We start from the raw sequence: 20,124 nt of genomic DNA, 5'->3' as shown, positions 1-20,124 counted from the left end.
CACCTACCTGCAAAACACTCTAGGCCAAGCCATTTCACTGATGAATTACACCAAACATTTCAGAATGAAATAATACCAATTCTACATGAACTTTTTCAGAAAACAGGGAAGGAGAGACTATTTCCCAATTCATTCTATAAGGTCAGTATTACAGACACAAAGCCAGTCAAAAACAAAACTACAGATAGCTATTAAATAAATTGTCCTCATGAATTTAGATGCAAAACTAATTAGCAATATATTAGCAAATCAAATCCAACAACCCATTAAAAATATATATATATATTTTATATATATATATATATATATATATATTTTATATATATATATATAAAACCAGATGAGATTTATTCCAGGAGAGCAAAGTTGGTTTAACATGAGAAAAATCAATGTAATTCACCAAATTAAGAAAATAAAAGAGAAAAATCACAGTCTCATGACAACAGATCCAGGAAAACCAACTGACAAAATCCAACATCTATCAATGACAAAGATTCTCAATAAACTAGGAACAGAAGAAAACTTCCTCAACCTAATGAAAGCCATTTATGAAAAACCTACATCCTAAATAATGTTGAAGGCTGACTGATTTTAAGATTGAGAGTAAGACAGGGAGGTCTGCTCTCACTACTTATAATCACATTATTTCAGAGGTCCCATCCAGGACAATATGATATATAAAAGAAATAAAGGGCATGCAGATTGGAAAATAAGAACTTTTACAAGCAGAAGGTATCCATTAAGTAGAAAATCCTAAGGAATCTGCCAGAAAGATTCTCAAACTAGTAAGCCTAGCAAGGTCCCAGGATAAGGGGAAGATATTAACAAATTCAATAGTATTTCTAAATGCTAGCATTGAGCAACTGGAAAAATAGTTTGAAATATAAATTTTATAATAATATCAGTAACATGAAATAGTAAGGGGTAAATTTACCAAACATGGGCATGATCTGCACACTGAAAACCATGTAACATTGAAAAATTTAAAAAGACCAAAATAGATAGATATACCATGTTATTGGATTGGAAAACTCAATGTTGTTAAGATGTTAATTCTCCACATGTTGATATACAGGGTCAACATAATACCAAACAAAATTCCAATGAGCTTTTATGTAGAAATTGACAAGATGACTCTAAAATGTACATGCACACACAAATAACCTACTATGGTCAAATATTTAAAAGAAGAACAAGTTGGAAGATTTATACTGTACAGTTTCAATATTTAGTCTTAAATCTATAGCAATCAAATCAGTGTATAATTGGTGAAAGGATAAACACATAAATTAATGGAACAAAATAACAATTCCACCTAACTCCCACACATCTACGGTCCACTGATTTCTGAAAAAATGTGAAAGCAATTGAATGGGGAAAGGATAGTCTTTTCAACAAGTGTTGCTGGAACAACTGGATATCTTAATGAAAAAAGGAATGAACACCAACCATTATTTCATACCATATACAAAAGTGAACTTGAAATGGAGTTTAGACCTACATGTTAATGCTAATGTTCTAAAACTTCTGGAAATACATGCAAGAAAATCTTTGCAACCTTGGAGTATACAAAGATTTCTTAAATTAAAAAAAAATCAAAACCAAAAAAGAAAATTATGTATGTATTTAATATATAAGTATTTAATAAAATTAGTAAATATTAACATACATTATAAATATACTGAAAACATGTTTAAAGATGAATTAGAAGAATTTTAAATATATTAGTGGTGCTTTAAAGCATATTTTGCTGGTTTTACTACTAGTCATATGAAATGTAAAGAAAAATGTTTGTGGTTTTAATTATACTCAGTATCCAACTGCAAGAAATTACTGAATCTATCAACCAACTTCATTTGATCTAGTGTTGATGAAAGATTAGCTCAACACAGGAAAAAAAGTTATTTTGAAAGCCAGCCATCAGTAATTTATATTCTCATTTACCTATGAATAAGTTATCACAAGCTATTTTATATTCTAGTATCTATTATGCCCAAAACATTATGTTAGGAATTTATATATATCTGCATCTCATATTTCATCCTCATAACAGCTCTATGACATAAAACCAGTTGTCTTAAAGGAGGCTCTCCCAGCCCAAGTCCACAGCTAGCAAGAGGCAAAGCCCCCATTCTTTCCTTTCTGCCTCTTTCTGCCCTATTATCTTCCCACCAGTTATCCTAAAAACTGTAGGTTGCTTTTTAAATTTAACATATAAAAGCATGGTCGATTTATAAAAATTAAAAAACCATTAAGAAAAGCAGTAGTTATCACCTTCTCATTAATTATGCTTTCGTGACCTTGGTCAAGTTACCTAACAGTCCTGAGCCTGGTTTCCTCATTCACTTAAGGAGATTAATTCCCAGGCCTGCTTCCCGGGAATATTATGAGGATTAATGAAAAAATTCTTTTAAGGAGCATAAGGTGTGCCCTTCACAATATAAACAGCAAGAATGAACCAATTATCATTTTTATTAGAGGAGAAAATGGTCCTTCTGGTAAACTTTATGTGCACATTTGTTTCTTAAAGTCCTTGAAAGTATTCACACTCTTCTTTGTGATAGAGAAAACATGTCATCAACCTAGTAGAGGAATAACCGTGTGTTGTTTTTGTTTTTTTTTAGTAAAATACTACACAGCAATTATTACATAAAGTATGTGCATCAATGTGGATAAATCTCAAATATAATATTAAAACACCAAGTTGCAAAAAAAAAAAAAAAAAAAAAAAAGCCTTTGGTTACCAAAGTGAATCTTTAGCATAATACAGATATTATTTTTAATATATTTTAAACCACTAAAATAACCAAGAAAAGCAGTGCTCTGAAGGTTAATTAATGTTAAAGATCTCCCTTTATGATCCACACTTACCTGTTACTTAGACAAGGCAGCCACACCAAAAAATAATTATACACCATAAATGGACCATCATTTCACAGAATGTTTTTAAAAAATGCAATTCTTGCAATTCATAACAAACTAACTACAACGGACTAACTACGGATCATTACAGAATTGAATTCAAAAGAAAATCACGATCATTAGGCAGCAGTTTAAAACTGCCTTGAGGTTACATATATCTAACTAAACACACAAATCTGATTTCAGAAAACATGAGTCTATTAACTACAGCACAGACTAAGAATGTGAAATTTATAATGCACAGATACTTAAGTCTCAATCTAAGACGTTCCCAAAAGATGTCCTCGGGAAAAGAATAAATGATAATTACAGATGGATTACAACACAAAAGTCTACATTATTATCCTCAAATAGTTCTTTAAACTAGCAAAAATTGCAGCTCAAAATGTATTTTTTTATGGGCAGAAGTCATGAATAGACATATTTCCAAAGAAGATATCTAGATGGCCAAGAGACACATCAAAAGATGCTCAACATCCCTGATCATCAGGGAAATACAAATCAAAACTACAAAGAGATTATCACCTCACACAAGTCAGAATAGCTAAAATCAACTACATAAGAGACAATAGATATTGGTGAGGATGTAGAGAAAGGGGAACCCTCTTCCACTGTTGGTGGGGATGTGAACTTGTACAGCAACTCTGGAAAACAGTAGGGAGGTTCCTCAGAATGTTAAAAATAGAATTACCCTCTGATCCATCAATTGCACTACTAGGTATTTATCCAAAGATACAAAAATACAAAATCAAAAGGATAAATGTACCCTGATGTTTACTGCAGCATTATCTATAATAGCCAAATTATGGAAACAGCCCAAGTCTCCAGTGCCTGATGAATGGATAAAGAAGATGTGGAACTTATATACAAAATGGAATATTATTCAGCCATCAAAAAGAATGAAATCTTGTTATTTGCAATGATATGGAGGAACTAGACAGTATGATACTAAATGAAATAAGTCAGAGAAAGACAAATACCCTATTATTTCAGTCATATAACAAATTTAAGAAAACAAAACAAACAAGCAGGGAGGGGTAAAAGAAAGAGGGAGTTAAACCAAGAAACAGACTCTTAACTACAGAGGACAAAGTGATGGTTATCAGAATGGAGGTGGGTGGAGGGATGGGTAAAATAGGTGATGGAGATTAAGGAGTGCACTTGTTGTGATGACCACCGGGTGTCATGCGGAATTATTGAATCACTATACTCTACACCTGAAACTAATACTACACTGTATGTTAAATAACTGGAATTTAAGAACACATATTTTTCAAAGTGGTGCTTTTTATATTACGAAATAAAAAGTGTAAACCTAATGTCTTTTTACTTATAAAAAATCTGAAGCAGACAGATATCATTATCCTCTAAGAATAAATCAAACTATTAACTACTTAAATTTTGATTTGTCAAAATTTAGGTGAAGTCCAAATTTTGAAAATATTAAAATAATCAGCCTATTTTTTCACAGAATTTAAAAAAGAAGACATTTTAAAGGCATATAAAGAATTTTGGATTGCTAAGCATTTTTCTGTTATAACATGAAATGTGAAGTTTTTCTTGAACATGGAAAAGATGGGATGAGTTTCTGTATTTTTCTTATTCAATGCACCCAACCACTGCTTAAGACTTTTCTGTACATTTTCTGCTTAAATATCTTTCAACATTAAAGTCTAAAATAGGGTTATCCATTTCTAATGTCTGTATCATGTCTACGTATATCTAGAGAAAAATATCGAAGATTGTTATTTTTAATAAAAAGTTCAAAGAAGCCTGGAGACTTCAGGTTTAGATTTCAAACTTTTAAAGACCCTTCAGTCAATATGGTACACTAATCTTAACAATAAATTATAACAGATGTCCTCCAATCACTGTGCAGCCCCGCCTTTCATCTTCCTGCACCCCATCTCTGCTTCCTTATTTCCCCTTCCCTAAAAACATTTAGAGGCACAATACCTAAAAGAGAAGGACTTTGTGACTTGTGCCAAGGATAAAACAGTTGCATCCGAGACGTATGAAAATCTTTAAACTGGGAAGGAGGGTAAGAAAGGTACCTCTTTAGTAGCTGAAAGATCTTGTTCTTTCCTGTCTTGAGCACAGAAGAGGAGGCTCCCGGAAGGATCACAGGACACGCCCAGGACTCCCAGGGAAATGGTAAGATGCTGGACCTCACTTCCTGCTTGGAGGCCTCCATGGGAAACCTCCAGGTGAAAGTGATAAGGGAAGAGCCAGCTCTTTAAGCCTAGTTCTGCCCTGGCCCTCAAGAAAGGTTAAAAAGAGATCCTGAGGTTCATTGCTCAATAGCCCCACGTAGCCCAGCCTTTCCAAGAAAAGGAGCAGGCAGGAATTCAGGAAAAACTGAAAGCAAGGACAAAGATAATCCATTTGACTAGAGTGTCCATTTTGTCAGATAAATAAGGAGGGAAGAGGCAGCTGGGGAGGAACTGATGTCCAGGGAGACAAAAACAGAAGGCTTCACACAAGGAACGCATCCAACATCATATATACCTTTTAACAGATACATGAAATGTTTAGTAAAGAAATTATGTTAAAAGCATTGGCCACAAAGAAATATTTTTATTTGGTATATCCAGAAATGTACTAAAATATCATTTAGATGTAATCTGATTACAGAGAATCTCAGGTTATATAATCCACAGTTTTATTTTAAAACTCATATCATGACATTTTAAAATCTTGCAAAATTCCTATTTGCAATTCAGGCCAGGACCGCAAGGAAAAATACAAGTGAAGTCTGAAAATAATTTAGTTTCTCATTGTATGATTTGAGTACCACAGATGCAGGGTTACCATTTACCACCATAATCAAAGAAGAAAGGTTATGAGGGGTAACCTGGCAGGGCTATGATGCAACTAGGACTAACTTATTTACTAATTTTAACATTATTTCAATTCTCATTTTCAAAGACTCACAAACAATATGAATTACAAGTCTTTCATATGATATAAAGCTTACGCTTACAAATGAAGAAACATCAAGTTTCTCAAGAACTTATGAAAAAATAGCACCTTTTAAAACTTAAGCCAAATGTTTCTTGTGTGAAGTTATCCTTACAACTCCCCAAAGGATTCTGTTCTGGCAAAGACACAATTTCAATGTGTATACTCATGGCAAACCGCCCTCAGTTACTTTAAAATTAGCAAAATATTTTAAAACTACAGTGTCATACAAAAATTGGTAACCTTCTACATTCCTAAGTAATACTTTCTCATATATGCAGTGAATATTTTTAAGAATATTTCCTAAATGAGTGGTTAAGAAAGTGTGTGGGTTCTAGAGTCTGATGTACTGGAATGAAACTCCAGTTTACCACTCATGTGATCCTGTCAAAATCAGCCTAGGGCTCAATTACCTAAGAAAATGTAGGAATAATACCTCCAGTGCCACTGAGAGATTTAGATAACCCACAGGAAATTATAAAACAAACTGGCTCCTAGGATGTTTAATAAAGGACACAATTACTACTGATTCCCAAGGAAAGACTAGACTTTGCTGTTGGCACGAGGGATGCCAAGAGACAAAGACAAAGTACACAGGATCTCTTCCCTCAAAGAGTTTATGCTCTAATGAGAGGTTCTTAAATCAACAGTCCTGTAAATTGCCACATTTTCTTTGGCAAATACTAAACTTCTGCATTTTCTCCTGCAAATACAACCAGGATTTTGCACTGTAATTACCAAAGATGCCCACAGGCAACAGTACCAGCAGTAGGGGTAGAGTGGAAAGAAGCAGGGAAGGAGGGTAATGCAGAAATGCCAGCCTAGAGCCTGTGCAGGAAATCCATAATTACATCTAGTACCACAGCAGTTAACAGTCGAACAACCTCATGACTCCCAGCAAAGAGACAAGTGTTAGCTTTTAATGAAGAAAAAAAAAAAAAAAAAAAAGAGAAACATCCCACCACAACCCTGGAGAAAACCACAACTATTTTAGGTGTAACCCTGAGAAAGGGACAAAAGTTCTCTCTGCTGTTAAGTCAGCACTTAGCCTCCGCAGTTACCTCAAAGTACTAACAACCCAACATGCAATGCTGGTGGGCCCCTCTTTAGAATTCCGGTTCCAGTGAACCGGATTTCACACTGTACTGTTACCATCTGTCTCCTACGCTACATTTCAAGCACCTTCGTTCCTCTCTACCTCCCCACCGAGCACAGTGACCAGAACCAAGCTGGTGCTCCCTACATGTATCTTGAATTACTAATTCATGCCAATGCATTGTGTCAAGCAGTAGAGATACAAACGTTAGAAACATGGCCCCTGGGGCGACTGAGTGGCTCAGTCAGTTAAGCATCTGATTTCAGCTCATGTCATGATCTCGCGGTTCGTGGGTTCCAGCCCCAAGGTGGGCTCTGTGCTGACAGCTCAGAATCTGGAGCCTGCTTTGGATTCTGTGTCTCCCCATCTCTCTCTGCCCCTCCCCCACTCACACTCTGTCTCTCTCTCTCTCTCTCTCTCTCTCTCTCTCAAAAAAATGAATAAATGTTAAAAAAAACAAAAAAAAAGAAACATGGCCGCCGCTGAAGGACAAATAATCCAGTCAGGAGACAGAGTCAACAATTCAAATATAAGAATTGCCCTCATGGAAGAATTTAAAACCAGGTGTGAAGGCAGGCATGGGAAGGAACTGCCAGGTAAAATTAGAGGAAGTGACTTTCCCCCATTTAAATGGAAGAAAACTAAAGAGTCCCAGGCAGTTATAAGTTAGAAATAGACTCTGGGAAACAGTGTACAAAAGAAATGACACGTTCTCATTTTAGAAGAAAAAAAAGGTTCATCGAATAGGCAAATTAATAGACGTCAAATTTACCAATCCTAAAAATATGCATTACAAGCAACTAAATTCACTCAAATTGAATACTTAGGGCTCATCATAAAAATTCTTACCTCCCTGAAATTCCTTTTGTAGACCCTGGAATCTCTGGTACAGGACGATGTCTTAGCAGAAAAGATCTAGATGGTCTTGAAACCAGCTTGCTACGGCTTCTCATGGGTGTTAGGATTGGTGACGACGGAACATACAAATCATTTACAACCATCTCTCCTTGAAATTGAAAGAATGGGGATGGCAGTGATCTTTCTAATAAACCATTAGTTCCACTTCCAGAATTTGCCTCTGATACTGACGGGAGGAGGGAAGAAAGGCATTCAGAGTCTACATCAGGAAGCTGGCTCACATTTTCTGAGATCAAATCAGCTCTGTTTGTTTGTTGCGCTTCGATTGTGCAATCCATAGTTATCTCTGTAATCAAAGATTCTCCTTTAATATTTTCACTACCAAATAAAGTATGCTGAAAAGAATTCAAACTTGGGTGTGGTTCTTCTTCTGGAAGGGGAAAGTTGTGTTTAGGAAGAGACAGCTTATCATCTGATTTAAGAGACTGGCTATTTTCTACACTAACATCATTTTGATCAAGAGTTTTGGTAACAGTCTCCCACTGCGTTGGGCTAGGTGCCTGAATACCACCTGCATCTGAAAGATCTACGGAGTTACTCCCATCAGAGAATGGAGCATGGGGAATCTTTGAAGTCTCATCGTCCTTCTTTATTTTATGAACATTTGCATATATTGGGATATCTTGCATTTTTGACAAGATTATCTGCAACTGTTTCAGTATCCTCCTCCGGTGTCCTGTAGGTGATATTCCAATTTTGTGCAGCACGCTGTCATTGACTGCCGCACAGTCCTTCACAGTATCAAAACCAAACTCGCGGAAGCGTAGGAGATACTGCTCCAAATTAATGCTCATTAGGAAATCTCTGATATCAACATTTACTTCACTGACTGAGGACATAATGGTGGCTTCATTACTAAGCTGAGTTATCAAAAGCAGTACAAGGAGATACACACAGGAAAGTCCACTTCTGTATTGGTTTTTCCTCTATCACTCGCAACAGAGAAATGTCTCAAAATGTTATTTTCTTCACAGTGAATGTTTTATGTGCTTAAGCCTGAAAAAGAAAAGAATATTAATGGATTAGGATATTTTAGTTATGAAAACCTAGTCTGACATGATAAACTTTCTCTGGAGAAACACAATAGAAACGAGGATAATTTCGCTCACTCAGAGTTTAGAATCTTTGCCATTACTCTGCATGCCCCAGAGAGTCAATTCCTAGGTAAAGTGTGAGGATACAAGGCAGAAATGCCATGGTGGGATCAAATGATGATTTTCAAAAAGGTAAAAAACAACTTTCCCACAAATATAAAATGAACATGTGTCAAATAATTTATTCAACCCATTAATGAAGGAACCAGTAAGATGGTAAGACTGTTTCCAGGAACATTTGTGCAATAGGTTTAGACAGAAAAGAATTTTTTTTTTCATGTTAAGACTAAGATTAGTAGGTTAGATTTAAAAAACTGGTTAATGTCCTACAGGACAATAAAACCATAACCTTTGGGGTTATCTCTCTACCAGACAAAAATCTATAAGCTAACAGATAACTTCCCAGTTCAGGGCTCTAATCAAACAGCACATAGAAAGTAGAGCACAAAATTAGGAATAAATACCCCTAGGGTGGGCCTGTTAAACAATACCCCCACACAATGCATTGAAAGAACATGCTATACATGTCCTTTTTGATTTCCAAATTTTAGAAAATTTTTCTTAACAGTAACTAGATATGAACAACCCTACCCTTTAATACATTTCTGCAAAGACACTCTTAAAAAGCACAGTTAGAATACATTTCTCAGGTTAATAATTTTCATTCGAAAAATGCAGTAGCATTGTATGCACAATATTGATATACAAGATAAAACTGCCTGAATAATATGTAAATACATTAGGTAACAGGAAATAATATGAAAGGGGGAAAAAAAAGTCTAAAGGTCACATTTTCCTTTCTACATAGCAGATGTACATAGGTTCATTTTACTCCCAAACAACATCATTAAATTTTTTTAAGTCCATTTATCTAGGTGCTGTTTCTGTGACTGTGTTCAGTTTGTGAAAACGTAGGATATGTGCACACTCCTGTATATTATGCTTCCACAAAAAGAAAAAAAAAGTAGAGAACATGCATAACATATGCTGAAATAGTAAAATGAGACTCACCCAATCTAGGTCAATTTATCTGAACAAGTGTTAATGCACTGTCTCTGAAAATCACATTTCAAAATAACTCTCCAAGAGACACCACTCAGACACTGCATGTCTTAACTGCCAAAAGGCCAAAAGCTATTGTCTCCACTATTTAAAAATATCGGCAAACACTGACACACACGTACACACAAAAAAGGGAAAGCACGTATTATCCTCAGACAGCACTGTGGATGCAGAGAAAGAAAAATACAAACAAGACATACGAGGCAGGAAATGACTTTGACAATAAGGTATCCCTCTGCCACATTCAAAATGACAAAATGTCAGGGGAAAAAAAAGTAGAAAGCTAAACTTCAACACTTTATACAAAACTAATTCTCAGATACACTACTCTTGCTCTACACAATTATTTTGTAAATAAATACATTATCTTTTTTTTTTTTTTTGCACATCACAAATGGAAATGATTATTGCCAAACTGGGTAACACCTTGATCTTGGACTTCCCCGACTCCTGAGCTGCGAAAATATAAACGTCTGTTTCTGTTAAGCCAAACAGTCTGTGGTATTTTGTCGCAGCAGCCCAAACTGACTAATACTCTCCTCTGTCCTCACTGCCCTCACCATGGTTCACACACTCATATCTCTTGCCTGGATTATGACAGTCTCTAAACAAATCCCTCAGCCCGGTCTTCATGTATCAGTGATCTACTGAAAACTCCAAATTTAGCATGTCCCTCCACATCCTCAACAGGATGAAGTCTAAGCTTATTCCCGTGTCCTACCACAGTCTGGTCTCAGTCTAATAATAACAGTAATAGCAGCTACTATTGATGTAAACATCAATTATGTGCCAGATACCATGCCTCCTATTATTTACTGCAAGGTAGGTGTTCCTATGTACTAGCTCCAGCAATTTCAACCATGCCAAACATTCTACCAGCATCCCTTGCTCACTTTAGCTCATTATTGTTAATTATCATTCTTAAGGCAACAAACTGTTTAATAGCCCCATACCTTTGGCATATGCACCATCTGCTTGCAAATCTGAACATTTTGCACAATCCTATGCATGATTTAAAAGAATTTGAATAGGCAGGCAGGTATTATCTGCTCTGTGAAGGCTTCCTATCAACCTCTTAACCTCTTAAATGAATCCCTCCTTCCTTTATATACATCTATAACTAGGATCCTAGAACTTTGCAAAGCGCTTGGAACTTGTTTAAGTGATAGGAGAAGATAGCAGGCATAGAAGAAGTACTTGAGAGGCCCATTTTGTTAGTTTCATGGTATGTTTGCATGTACGTTTTCTACACAAAGCCCTTGCCTTTCCTTGGAGTATACACAAACAGTTCCTGGGCGGCTGAATCGAGGATGAATACACCAAAAGTTCTACTCAAAACTACCTCCCTGCCATCTTTCAACATGCTGAACATGAACTCAATTCCTTTTCGAGATGTGAAAGAGGCTCCCTCCCACAGGCCCTACCATCCTTTCTACACTTTGACAGCTCCATCCCTCAGTCACCAGGCTTTTTAACTGTTTGACTACTCAAGGGTGTTCCAGATCCTTCTTTCTTCTAGCCCATACACTTATCGGATGCAAAGAGATGGATGTGCACACCCTTAAACTGAGATCAAAGCTCTCCGCACTTTGACCTCCCCTTGGGCACACTGGCATGCATGCTGTGTTCTGGGTCAGTGGCTCTCCAAGGAACTGGTCTGTGGATCTTCTGTGCAGCAACGATGGCTGATAACAGGCTCAGAAATTTGTACTTGGGATGAGAGGGATGTGCAACAAAATTTTACAGTTTTAAATTCTTCACATTCCCCAAATACACTTTACACCACCACACCTGAGCCTAAGCTCATCACTTTCCTCCCCTAAGGACAGATTACCCCTCCCAACCCCTTGCCCATCCATCTGGTGTCAAACTCAAGCCCAACCCCCTCCACTTCCTAGCAGTGTAAATACGGCGCATGTCTGTGTGTTTGTTTCTTTACCCGGAAAATGGAAACACTCAAAGCTATGTCAGTGCTGGTCAAGATTAAGTGGTCAAACAGTGCTTAGTACAAGTTAAGTGCTTAGTAGACATATACTTCCATCACCATATTTATTTCCATGCCTGTCATCACTATCTCCCCACAGCTAAAACCTTTCCCATTATTTAAAGTCTAACTCAAATGTTATCACAAGGTCTCTACTGAACAAGAAATAAACTCTCTTCTCTATTCCTACAGCATTTACTTCTTAGAGCATTAAATCATATTCCACTTATTCCATAGTAACCTACAGAAGTGGGATAGTTTAGCAGTACAAAACGAAGATTTGGGAGCTGAACAGCCTTGGTCAAATCCCAATTCTTCCACTTACTAGTTCTATAAGCTTGGACAAGCATTTAACCTTTCTGGGCCTCAGTTCACCCTCATCAGGACAACAGGAGTAACAAGACTTTATTTCACAGGGCTGTTGTGAAGCACTTAGAATACTAACTGCACACAAGGAATGTTAAGTGTTTGCCATTATAATTATTTTTTATTATCCCATAATAAACTAATAACTTTGCCAAAATGATGACCAGTCCATATAAGTTGCCCAATAAATGCCAGTCAAATTATTTATTTAGAAACACAGTGCATGATGTATATGTACTACATGTCTAGAGAATGCAAAATTGCTGGCACTACACATGTGCTTGTACATTTTCCCATCCTATCCTGACCAATTTTCAAGAAGTAAAAGGGAAATAACATTTACAAGTACCCGTCCCATGCCTGGCTTGGAGATCACTTAATAATGCATTATGTTATTATCTTATTGAGCTCAACCTTAAAACTCTGTCCTGCATAAACTACTTCTCACCACCTCTGCTCACAGCCTAGTCCAGGCCACTATCTTGTCCATCTCAGACCACTACAATCGCTTCCTGATTCATAGCCCTGATTCTGTCCTGCCCCCCCCACCTCCCGTACACACACAGTATAGTCTCATACAGCGTCAGAAAGATTCATTTTATAACAAAAGTCATAACACATCACTCCCTGTGAGACTCTCCAACTTCATATCCCCTGGCTGTCCATTCCATCATTCATTTGCCACCAAGTTGGCCTCAGTTTTATCCCCACGTCATGAGCTCACTTCTCACCCTTGTATCTCTTTTAAATCTGCTTCCCAACTCATGGCTCCCTCCATCACTTTGGTTGGTCTCTGCTCAAATGTGGCCACTTCAGAGAAGCCTTCCCTACTCTCCCTCTGCTACTCCCTACTCTTACTCTATTTGATGGCTTTGTTACTACCTGGTATCTGTGGACAGAGAAGGCAGAGATCTTGTGTACTGTTCACTGCTCTAGCCTTTGAACACCATCAGGCACATAGCATGTATTCAACAAAAAGACTTTTTCACAGTTTTGAGAGTATTTAATATGGAAAGCATAGGGGTGCCTGGGTGGCTCAGGCAGTTAAGCTTCCTACTTTGGCTCAAGTCATGATCTCATGGTTCCTGAGTTCAAGCCCCACATCGGGCTCTCTGATGTCAGCACAGAGCCTACTTTGGATCCTCTATTCCCCCTCTCTCTCTGCCTCTCCTCTGCTCATTGTTTCGCCTTCTCTCTCTCTCAAAAACAAATAAATAAAATTAAAAAATAAATAAAATGGAAAGTGTAAAATACATACAGTTTTAACGTTTGTCTATATAGGTCACCAAACTTGTCAGAAACAGACAAGATTCAAATACAGAATCCTCCAATCCATAGGAATGGGGGGGGAGGGGCAGGTAGAAAGTTAGCTGGAAGCATTCTAAACCACCTGTGGGATAGCTTTCCCTTTCCTAATGCCTCAAGTAAGGTAAACCCCCCAGTGAGCTCTTCCCCATCACCCACCACCAGGGGAGCTTTGTCATACCCCCCCCCCCAAATGAGCAAAGAAAGAAAAAAATTGAAAACCATGGGTCACTTCATGAATCCATGAAGTCATTAAAGTATTCAGTGCTGGTACTTGCCTGACTCTAATATCTTATGGGAGGAAAAAAAGCACCATACAAATGAATGTTGTCATAACTTTAAAGTTCACCTTTTTAAAATCAGAAACATAACATTAGAATGTTTAGAAAGTGCAACTGTGTCAAAACAGGCTTAATAGGGGCGCCTGGGTGGCGCAGTCGGTTAAGCGTCCGACTTCAGCCAGGTCACGATCTCGCGGTCTGGGAGTTCGAGCCCCGCGTCAGGCTCTGGGCAGATGGCTCGGAGCCTGGAGCCTGTTTCCGATTCTGTGTCTCCCTCTCTCTCTGCCCCTCCCCCGTTCATGCTCTGTCTCTCTCTGTCCCAAAAATAAATAAACGTTGAAAAAAAAAAAATTAAAAAAAAAAACAAAAAAAAAACAGGCTTAATAATCACAGAATCACAAGACAGAAAATATCTACCAAATAAAGAGAAACTAGGTTACCACACGAATAATGAAACTTTTCAAAGTTATCAATACGAATCTTACTGATTTGAAGAACAATGAGAGTTTACTGTATTCCAGAACAGTGGTTCCCAATGGAGTGAAACTATCCCACAGGGGGAAACCCAGAAATTTGTGAAAAAAGATTCGTTTGCCTGTCATGATGTTTAAGTGGCACCAGTTGATAGTAAAGTTGATTTATGACACCCTGAAATGATACCCAAGGTAGAAACCTCCTGTACACTTTTTGCTCTTCTAAATCTCTACCACTAATCAGTTACCCCCATAGGATGCCTGGCACTACAGATGATAAGAGAACTGTCCCTGACTTCAAGTTGAGAATAAACGTATTGCGGAGAAACAGCTAATCCCTTAAGGGAGTTCCACATGGGTATCATGCTGAACAAGTTAGTGTGGGACACAGGTCTTAACTGAATTCTACCTGTGCCTCAGTACACACTACAATCACAAGAAATATGTACCATGGTGTTTGCATATCAAGCAAACTCTTGTTTAATACTGAGATATTCACTCCAAGGATTCATAAAGATGATATATTCCACTTTGGTCCCCACAACCATGCAGAAGAGGAAGTACTTTAGAGAAAATCTGCTTGTTGTCACATTACTCCATCCCATGGTACAGAAGAGACTGCAAAGGGTCAGGAGTCAAGAATCCTAACTTGTTTTTCCAGCCTGAGTGCTTAGCTGCCAAAATACTATCAAATCGGTCATTCAGCACCCCACTCCCCTACCACCCGTTCACATATCTTAGCTTGTGGCAACACTACCCCATTAAATCCCACACAGGAAGCCTAGCTCCGTCAACCTGGCCATCTCTCTGGATTGTGGTCACCCGCAGGCCCTGACCTTCACTGACACGTTCTCTGCCTTGAAGGCTACTACTCCCCACACATCAAACACAGACATTGTCTTTCATTCTCCCTCAGGCTTATACTGCTAATAATAATGGCCAATATTTGCGGATGTTTACACACCATCTACTTAGGATCTACAACTAACCCTCACAACTGCCTTGGGAGGAAAGCCCCACACCCAAAGCCACAGCACGGATAAAGAGTGAATAAATTCCAGAATTCTCAGGGTCTGACTCTACAACCTGTGCTCTTAACCATGATGCCCCCTAAGAGCTAGAAAATGGATTTAACAAAAGAGTGGTATCAAGCACTTCAGATTTTTTCCCCTCCTTTGACTCTCCTATGCATAAGCACCTATGGTCACTACGGAAGTTCTGTTTCAAAACACCATGTCTTGCAAGCTCAAGTCTTATAAACCTTTTCAGTTTGATTGTGGGTATATGTGTCCATGAAAGTAGCTAAAAAAGAAATTCATTCACTTCTACTTGTGTGGGATTTAAGACAAAGTGACAAATTAGGGGAAAAGATCTTTGAAATTACTATGTGAAGCAAAAGTAACATAAAATTGCTTATTAAAACTTATTTTGCATCTATCATTGCAGAAAGACAGCCACTGTGGCGCTATATAATAAAACAGTAGGAAGCCAAAATCAGATAATCAAATATAGCCAAAGTAAGTAGTCACCACCCACGAGAACAGTCAATGGTGGACAAAAACAAAAATGCAGCCTGACTAGAATAGAGAGTACTGAAGTTCTGTCCCAGAAGGTATTAGACTAGTTTTAAAGGTTTAACTTTAAATGTGATGCCAAAGGAGATAAGGAGTGGAAGCAACCCAAATGTTCCCTGATGGATAACCACATGTAGAGTACACATACAACTGAATACTATGAAGCCTTCAAAAGGAAGGAAATTCTGCAATGTGCTATAATATAGACAAACCTTGACGACTTTTTGCTGAGTGAAATAAGGCAGTCACAAAAAGACAGATACTGCATGATTCCACCTCTATGAGGTATCTGAAATACTCCAATTCGTAGAAAGGGCCGGCAGAGGGGGGGGCGGGTGTCTCGTGGGTGTGCAGTTTCAGTTCTACAAGATGAAAAAGTTCTGGAAGTCTACTTCACAACAACGTAGATCTACTTACTACCCAACTATACCCTGTGAAATAGTAAAGATGGCAAATTTTATGCTGCGTGTTTTATTTTGTTTTTACCACAATAAGGAGCTAGGGAGACAGACTAGAAGGTTTGGGCCAGCTTCCTTTTATTCAAACTGAATTCCCTGTACACATTTAGAGCTCTTTTCTTTCCTTTAGAGGCCAGTTCAGGTCTTACACTATCCACCACCACATCCGTGAGCTTTCCCTACCTATTCCATCCCCTCTTCCACCAGGCAGTGGTACAGGGAGTACAGTGAACAGAGGACACAGCACAGGGATTACCAGTGATCCCAGCTCCGCCATGCACTAGCTGCAAGACTGTAGGGAAGTTCCTTTATTTCTCTGAGCCTCACCACCGTCAGGACAATAGTGCCTACCTCACAGAGCTGTTTTGAGGATGAAATGAGTAACTATGCATAAAGATCTTGTAACAGTCCCTGGCAAGCAATAAACATTTAATTAGTGTCTGCTGGATGGAAAGTAACTGAGGTTTGAGCTGAAAATAGCCAGAGCTTGGGCAAAAGCATTCTGCAGCTTGGATCAAGGAGAAAGAATTGTGTAAGTTGCATTTTGATTATTTTATTTACTGTGCAATCTCAAAAGTACAACTCTTTCAAAATCTAGAACTTAGGATCCATTTCCACATTCAGTGAAGGCTAGAAGTGATAGTTCACTTCCTTATCACAAGAAGTTACCAATAGGTTCCATAATACCTAGGTTTAGGTGTTTTCGGTAATAATCTCAATAGTTATGTACTTGATAATGTTCTTGGCTTCAGTCTTTCTCTTTCAAGCTATCCACCTAGATTTTAACTAGCTAATGTCTGAAACTTGTTGTCAGTTCTAATTCACAGATCTTTAAAGGAGAGCCATAATTCTTCAACAACCAGAAAGGTTTCATCGTGCTGAGTTCGTACAAGAGCAGAAGTGGGGACAGTGAAAAGCAGTAAGCCAAAGCCTGCATCATGGCAGAGGAGCCCTACCTGTGTGCCCCTAGCTGGGCACCTGCTTCTGCCCAGTGCCAGCTCCCTGCTACCCCTCTACAACCAGCGACATTTAGCTGAAAGAAGAATGAGACCACTTCCATCTCTTGATAAGACCATGGGCACATATTCTTCAGGATTCTGTTCCATTTCATGCTGCCCTGAGCATTGTTTTAATTTAGTCAGGTCAAAACTAGTAGGATATTACAGATCAATAGAAAGATTTTTAAAAATTTATGCTTATGCTATGTGTACTTTATCATACATATGTTAATTCTAAATTTTTAATATAAACTTAAACCCCACCATTGCTCTGCATTTGAGTTGCATTGTTAAACTAACAACCAGATGTTTCAAAATAGCCTACTGTGAACGTCTCTTCTCTCTGCATTTATAAATAGTCCCCTGACCTCTTTTCCAGCTGAATTTGGGAGCTCACTCCTATTGGTTCCCTTACTGTCAAAGTCTCTTTTTCTTAAGAAGAGAGATATCTCAGCAAATGTCTTCCAACTTACTGACTCATTTATTTACATTTATTCATTCAATAAATATTTGAGGAAAACTAACTACTCTCTCCAAGAGTAATAACAGTGGGAAATATTTGCAGTTCAAGATTACAGCAACCATTCTCCCATTTGCGAGCAGCACTAAGTGCCATAAAGAAAGTGAAGATGCAATGTCTTCTCTCAAAGAGTTTAAAAGTCTTATGATTAGACAGAACTAAACAAAATAAAATAGCACACATACAATCATTACTTTACCACTCTGGTAAGTGCCAGTAAAGAAGAAATATCGAAAATGGAATGCTGAGATACCCCCCCAAAAGTGCATAAATAATAAAAAAATCTAATTTTGTGACTTTGACTTTCACATGGTTTACATTTTAAATATTGCTTTACTATTAATTACATAGAGAAGTAGAACCATCATCTTTCATGAGTGCTAGGGAACTCTAAAAATCTCAAATTAATTCCAGGAAGGCAAGTGAAATATGCAGACATTCACAGCTCTGAGGAAGGAGTGATCAGTGAAGGGGCTAAGAGGGGAATCTCAAGTAGGAAGAAATGGGGATGGAGACAGCACTATCTGAAGCAGAAGATATGCCATAAAGGGGGCACGGAGCGAGAGGTCTTCAGGTTATAACAGCAAGGAGATGAGAACAGGTGGACCTAAGGTTCAAGAAGTAATAAAAGGTGATGCCAGAAAAGGAAGCTGGAGTTGGCTATGACCTTGAATAGCAGGCTAAGCATTCTGAACTTTATCAAGATACTAGGAAAGAGACTCAGCAATGACTGTTACCATCCCCACCCCCCAGGAGCCCAAGACACTTTATAATCAGCATGCAGATCCCACTTCTCTTTTGCTCTTCCCTGATCATCTCTCCAACTTCAAATTGATTAACGATGTTTCCGTTTCCTAAAGCTATGTAATATAACCTGTATAGTCCTTTTATGCGTCCCATTTTTGTAAGAACCATGAGGGCATATTCACCATCTTATTAGTCCTTCCCTGAGTATCCCCTCACCTACCCATCTACTCTGCATACAAATGGAATAAGATAGAAAAATAATTCTTCCCACCTCTTCACTGGTAGTTTTTACCTCTGAAACTGCTCAAAATGACTACTCCAACCCAGATCAGGATTCCTTTGTTTCCTCATAGTATGGGTAAAGATATATGCTTATTCTTATACTAGGAATGACCTTATAAATAGAATACAATTGACTTCAACAAAGTGAGTAAAATGGCTTAGCCATCACCATTGGCTTAATCTGGCCAATTAAAAAAAAAAAAAAAAAAAAAAAAAAAAAACCTAAAATAACAAACTAGAGGGATCCAAGACTTCATAGAAAGGATTAAAAGGACATCTCATAGCCTCTAATCTCTCATCAATTCACGTTTGGTCAAAGCTAAGAAATATTTCCAACATTAATAAAAAGTTCCCTACATAATTAATATTTTACAGAGAATTCCAAAAAGCCCTCAACTTAGCAAGTGCCAACACTGGATGCAATAAATGAGTCTATAAATAAATGAGAAAAAAAAACATATTAAAAGAAAGCTATGAAAGCAACGACCATCATAATACTTGGCAATTTCATAACATCTTTCAGCAAACTTTCTCAAAGTTACAGGAAGGTGGGGTATTAAAAAAAAAAAAAAAAGTCTTGGATATCACGAAATCTATAACCCTGAGTCCTAGGGTTTTTAAAACTTCATAGTTTCATAGTATTAATGTAAACATTTCCAAGAAAATTGCAATTCATTGTAATCTGATTCCTGTATTTAGAGTAACTATAGTTGAGTTGAAAAGGATTAATTGAATATTTGGGTCTTAAACTGCTAGAAATGTGTAGTAATATCAGATGATTAAGAATTTATTTTTAAATACACCAACAGCAAAATACATATTTTACACACACACTATCAGGTTTCCTTTCTTGGCAACCACTATAAAATCTGACAGGTTTACAGAAGACAGAAAAAATACAAACACATACACGCCCATGTAAATAAGTTTTAACAAGTCAACTGACTTACCCCCTAGGTGCATTTTAATTTAAATAAATCTTTGAGTACTAACAAACCAAATCTATATAAAATACTCTTGGTGTTAAGACCCACTTTGAATGAGTATCTGTTAAAAAATGCGTTTAAAAAGGGGCCAGGGAAA

The 20,124-nt window shown here is 37.5% G+C and overlaps 1 protein-coding gene across 6 annotated transcripts in view; it reads right to left on the bottom strand.

The window, feature by feature from the left end:
- ARAP2 (ArfGAP with RhoGAP domain, ankyrin repeat and PH domain 2) overlaps positions 1-20,124 on the bottom strand; it is a 222,008-nt gene that overhangs the window by 177,151 nt on the left and 24,733 nt on the right. For all 6 annotated transcript variants that reach the window (XM_086705258.1, XM_086705256.1, XM_086705260.1 and 3 more), the window contains one exon: positions 7,829-8,893. In XM_086705258.1, coding sequence (XP_086561384.1) covers positions 7,829-8,736 — 908 coding nt within the window. In that variant the 5' untranslated portion in view covers positions 8,737-8,893. The remainder of the gene's footprint in view (positions 1-7,828; positions 8,894-20,124) is intronic.

The sequence above is a fragment of the Puma concolor genome, chromosome B1 (genome assembly GCF_028749965.1).
Source record: "Puma concolor isolate L17-30 chromosome B1, mPumCon1.1.hap2, whole genome shotgun sequence".
Taxonomy (NCBI): domain Eukaryota; kingdom Metazoa; phylum Chordata; class Mammalia; order Carnivora; family Felidae; genus Puma; species Puma concolor.
The sequence above is the reverse complement of the archived record's forward strand: the minus strand, read 5'-3'. Positions and strand labels throughout refer to the sequence as shown.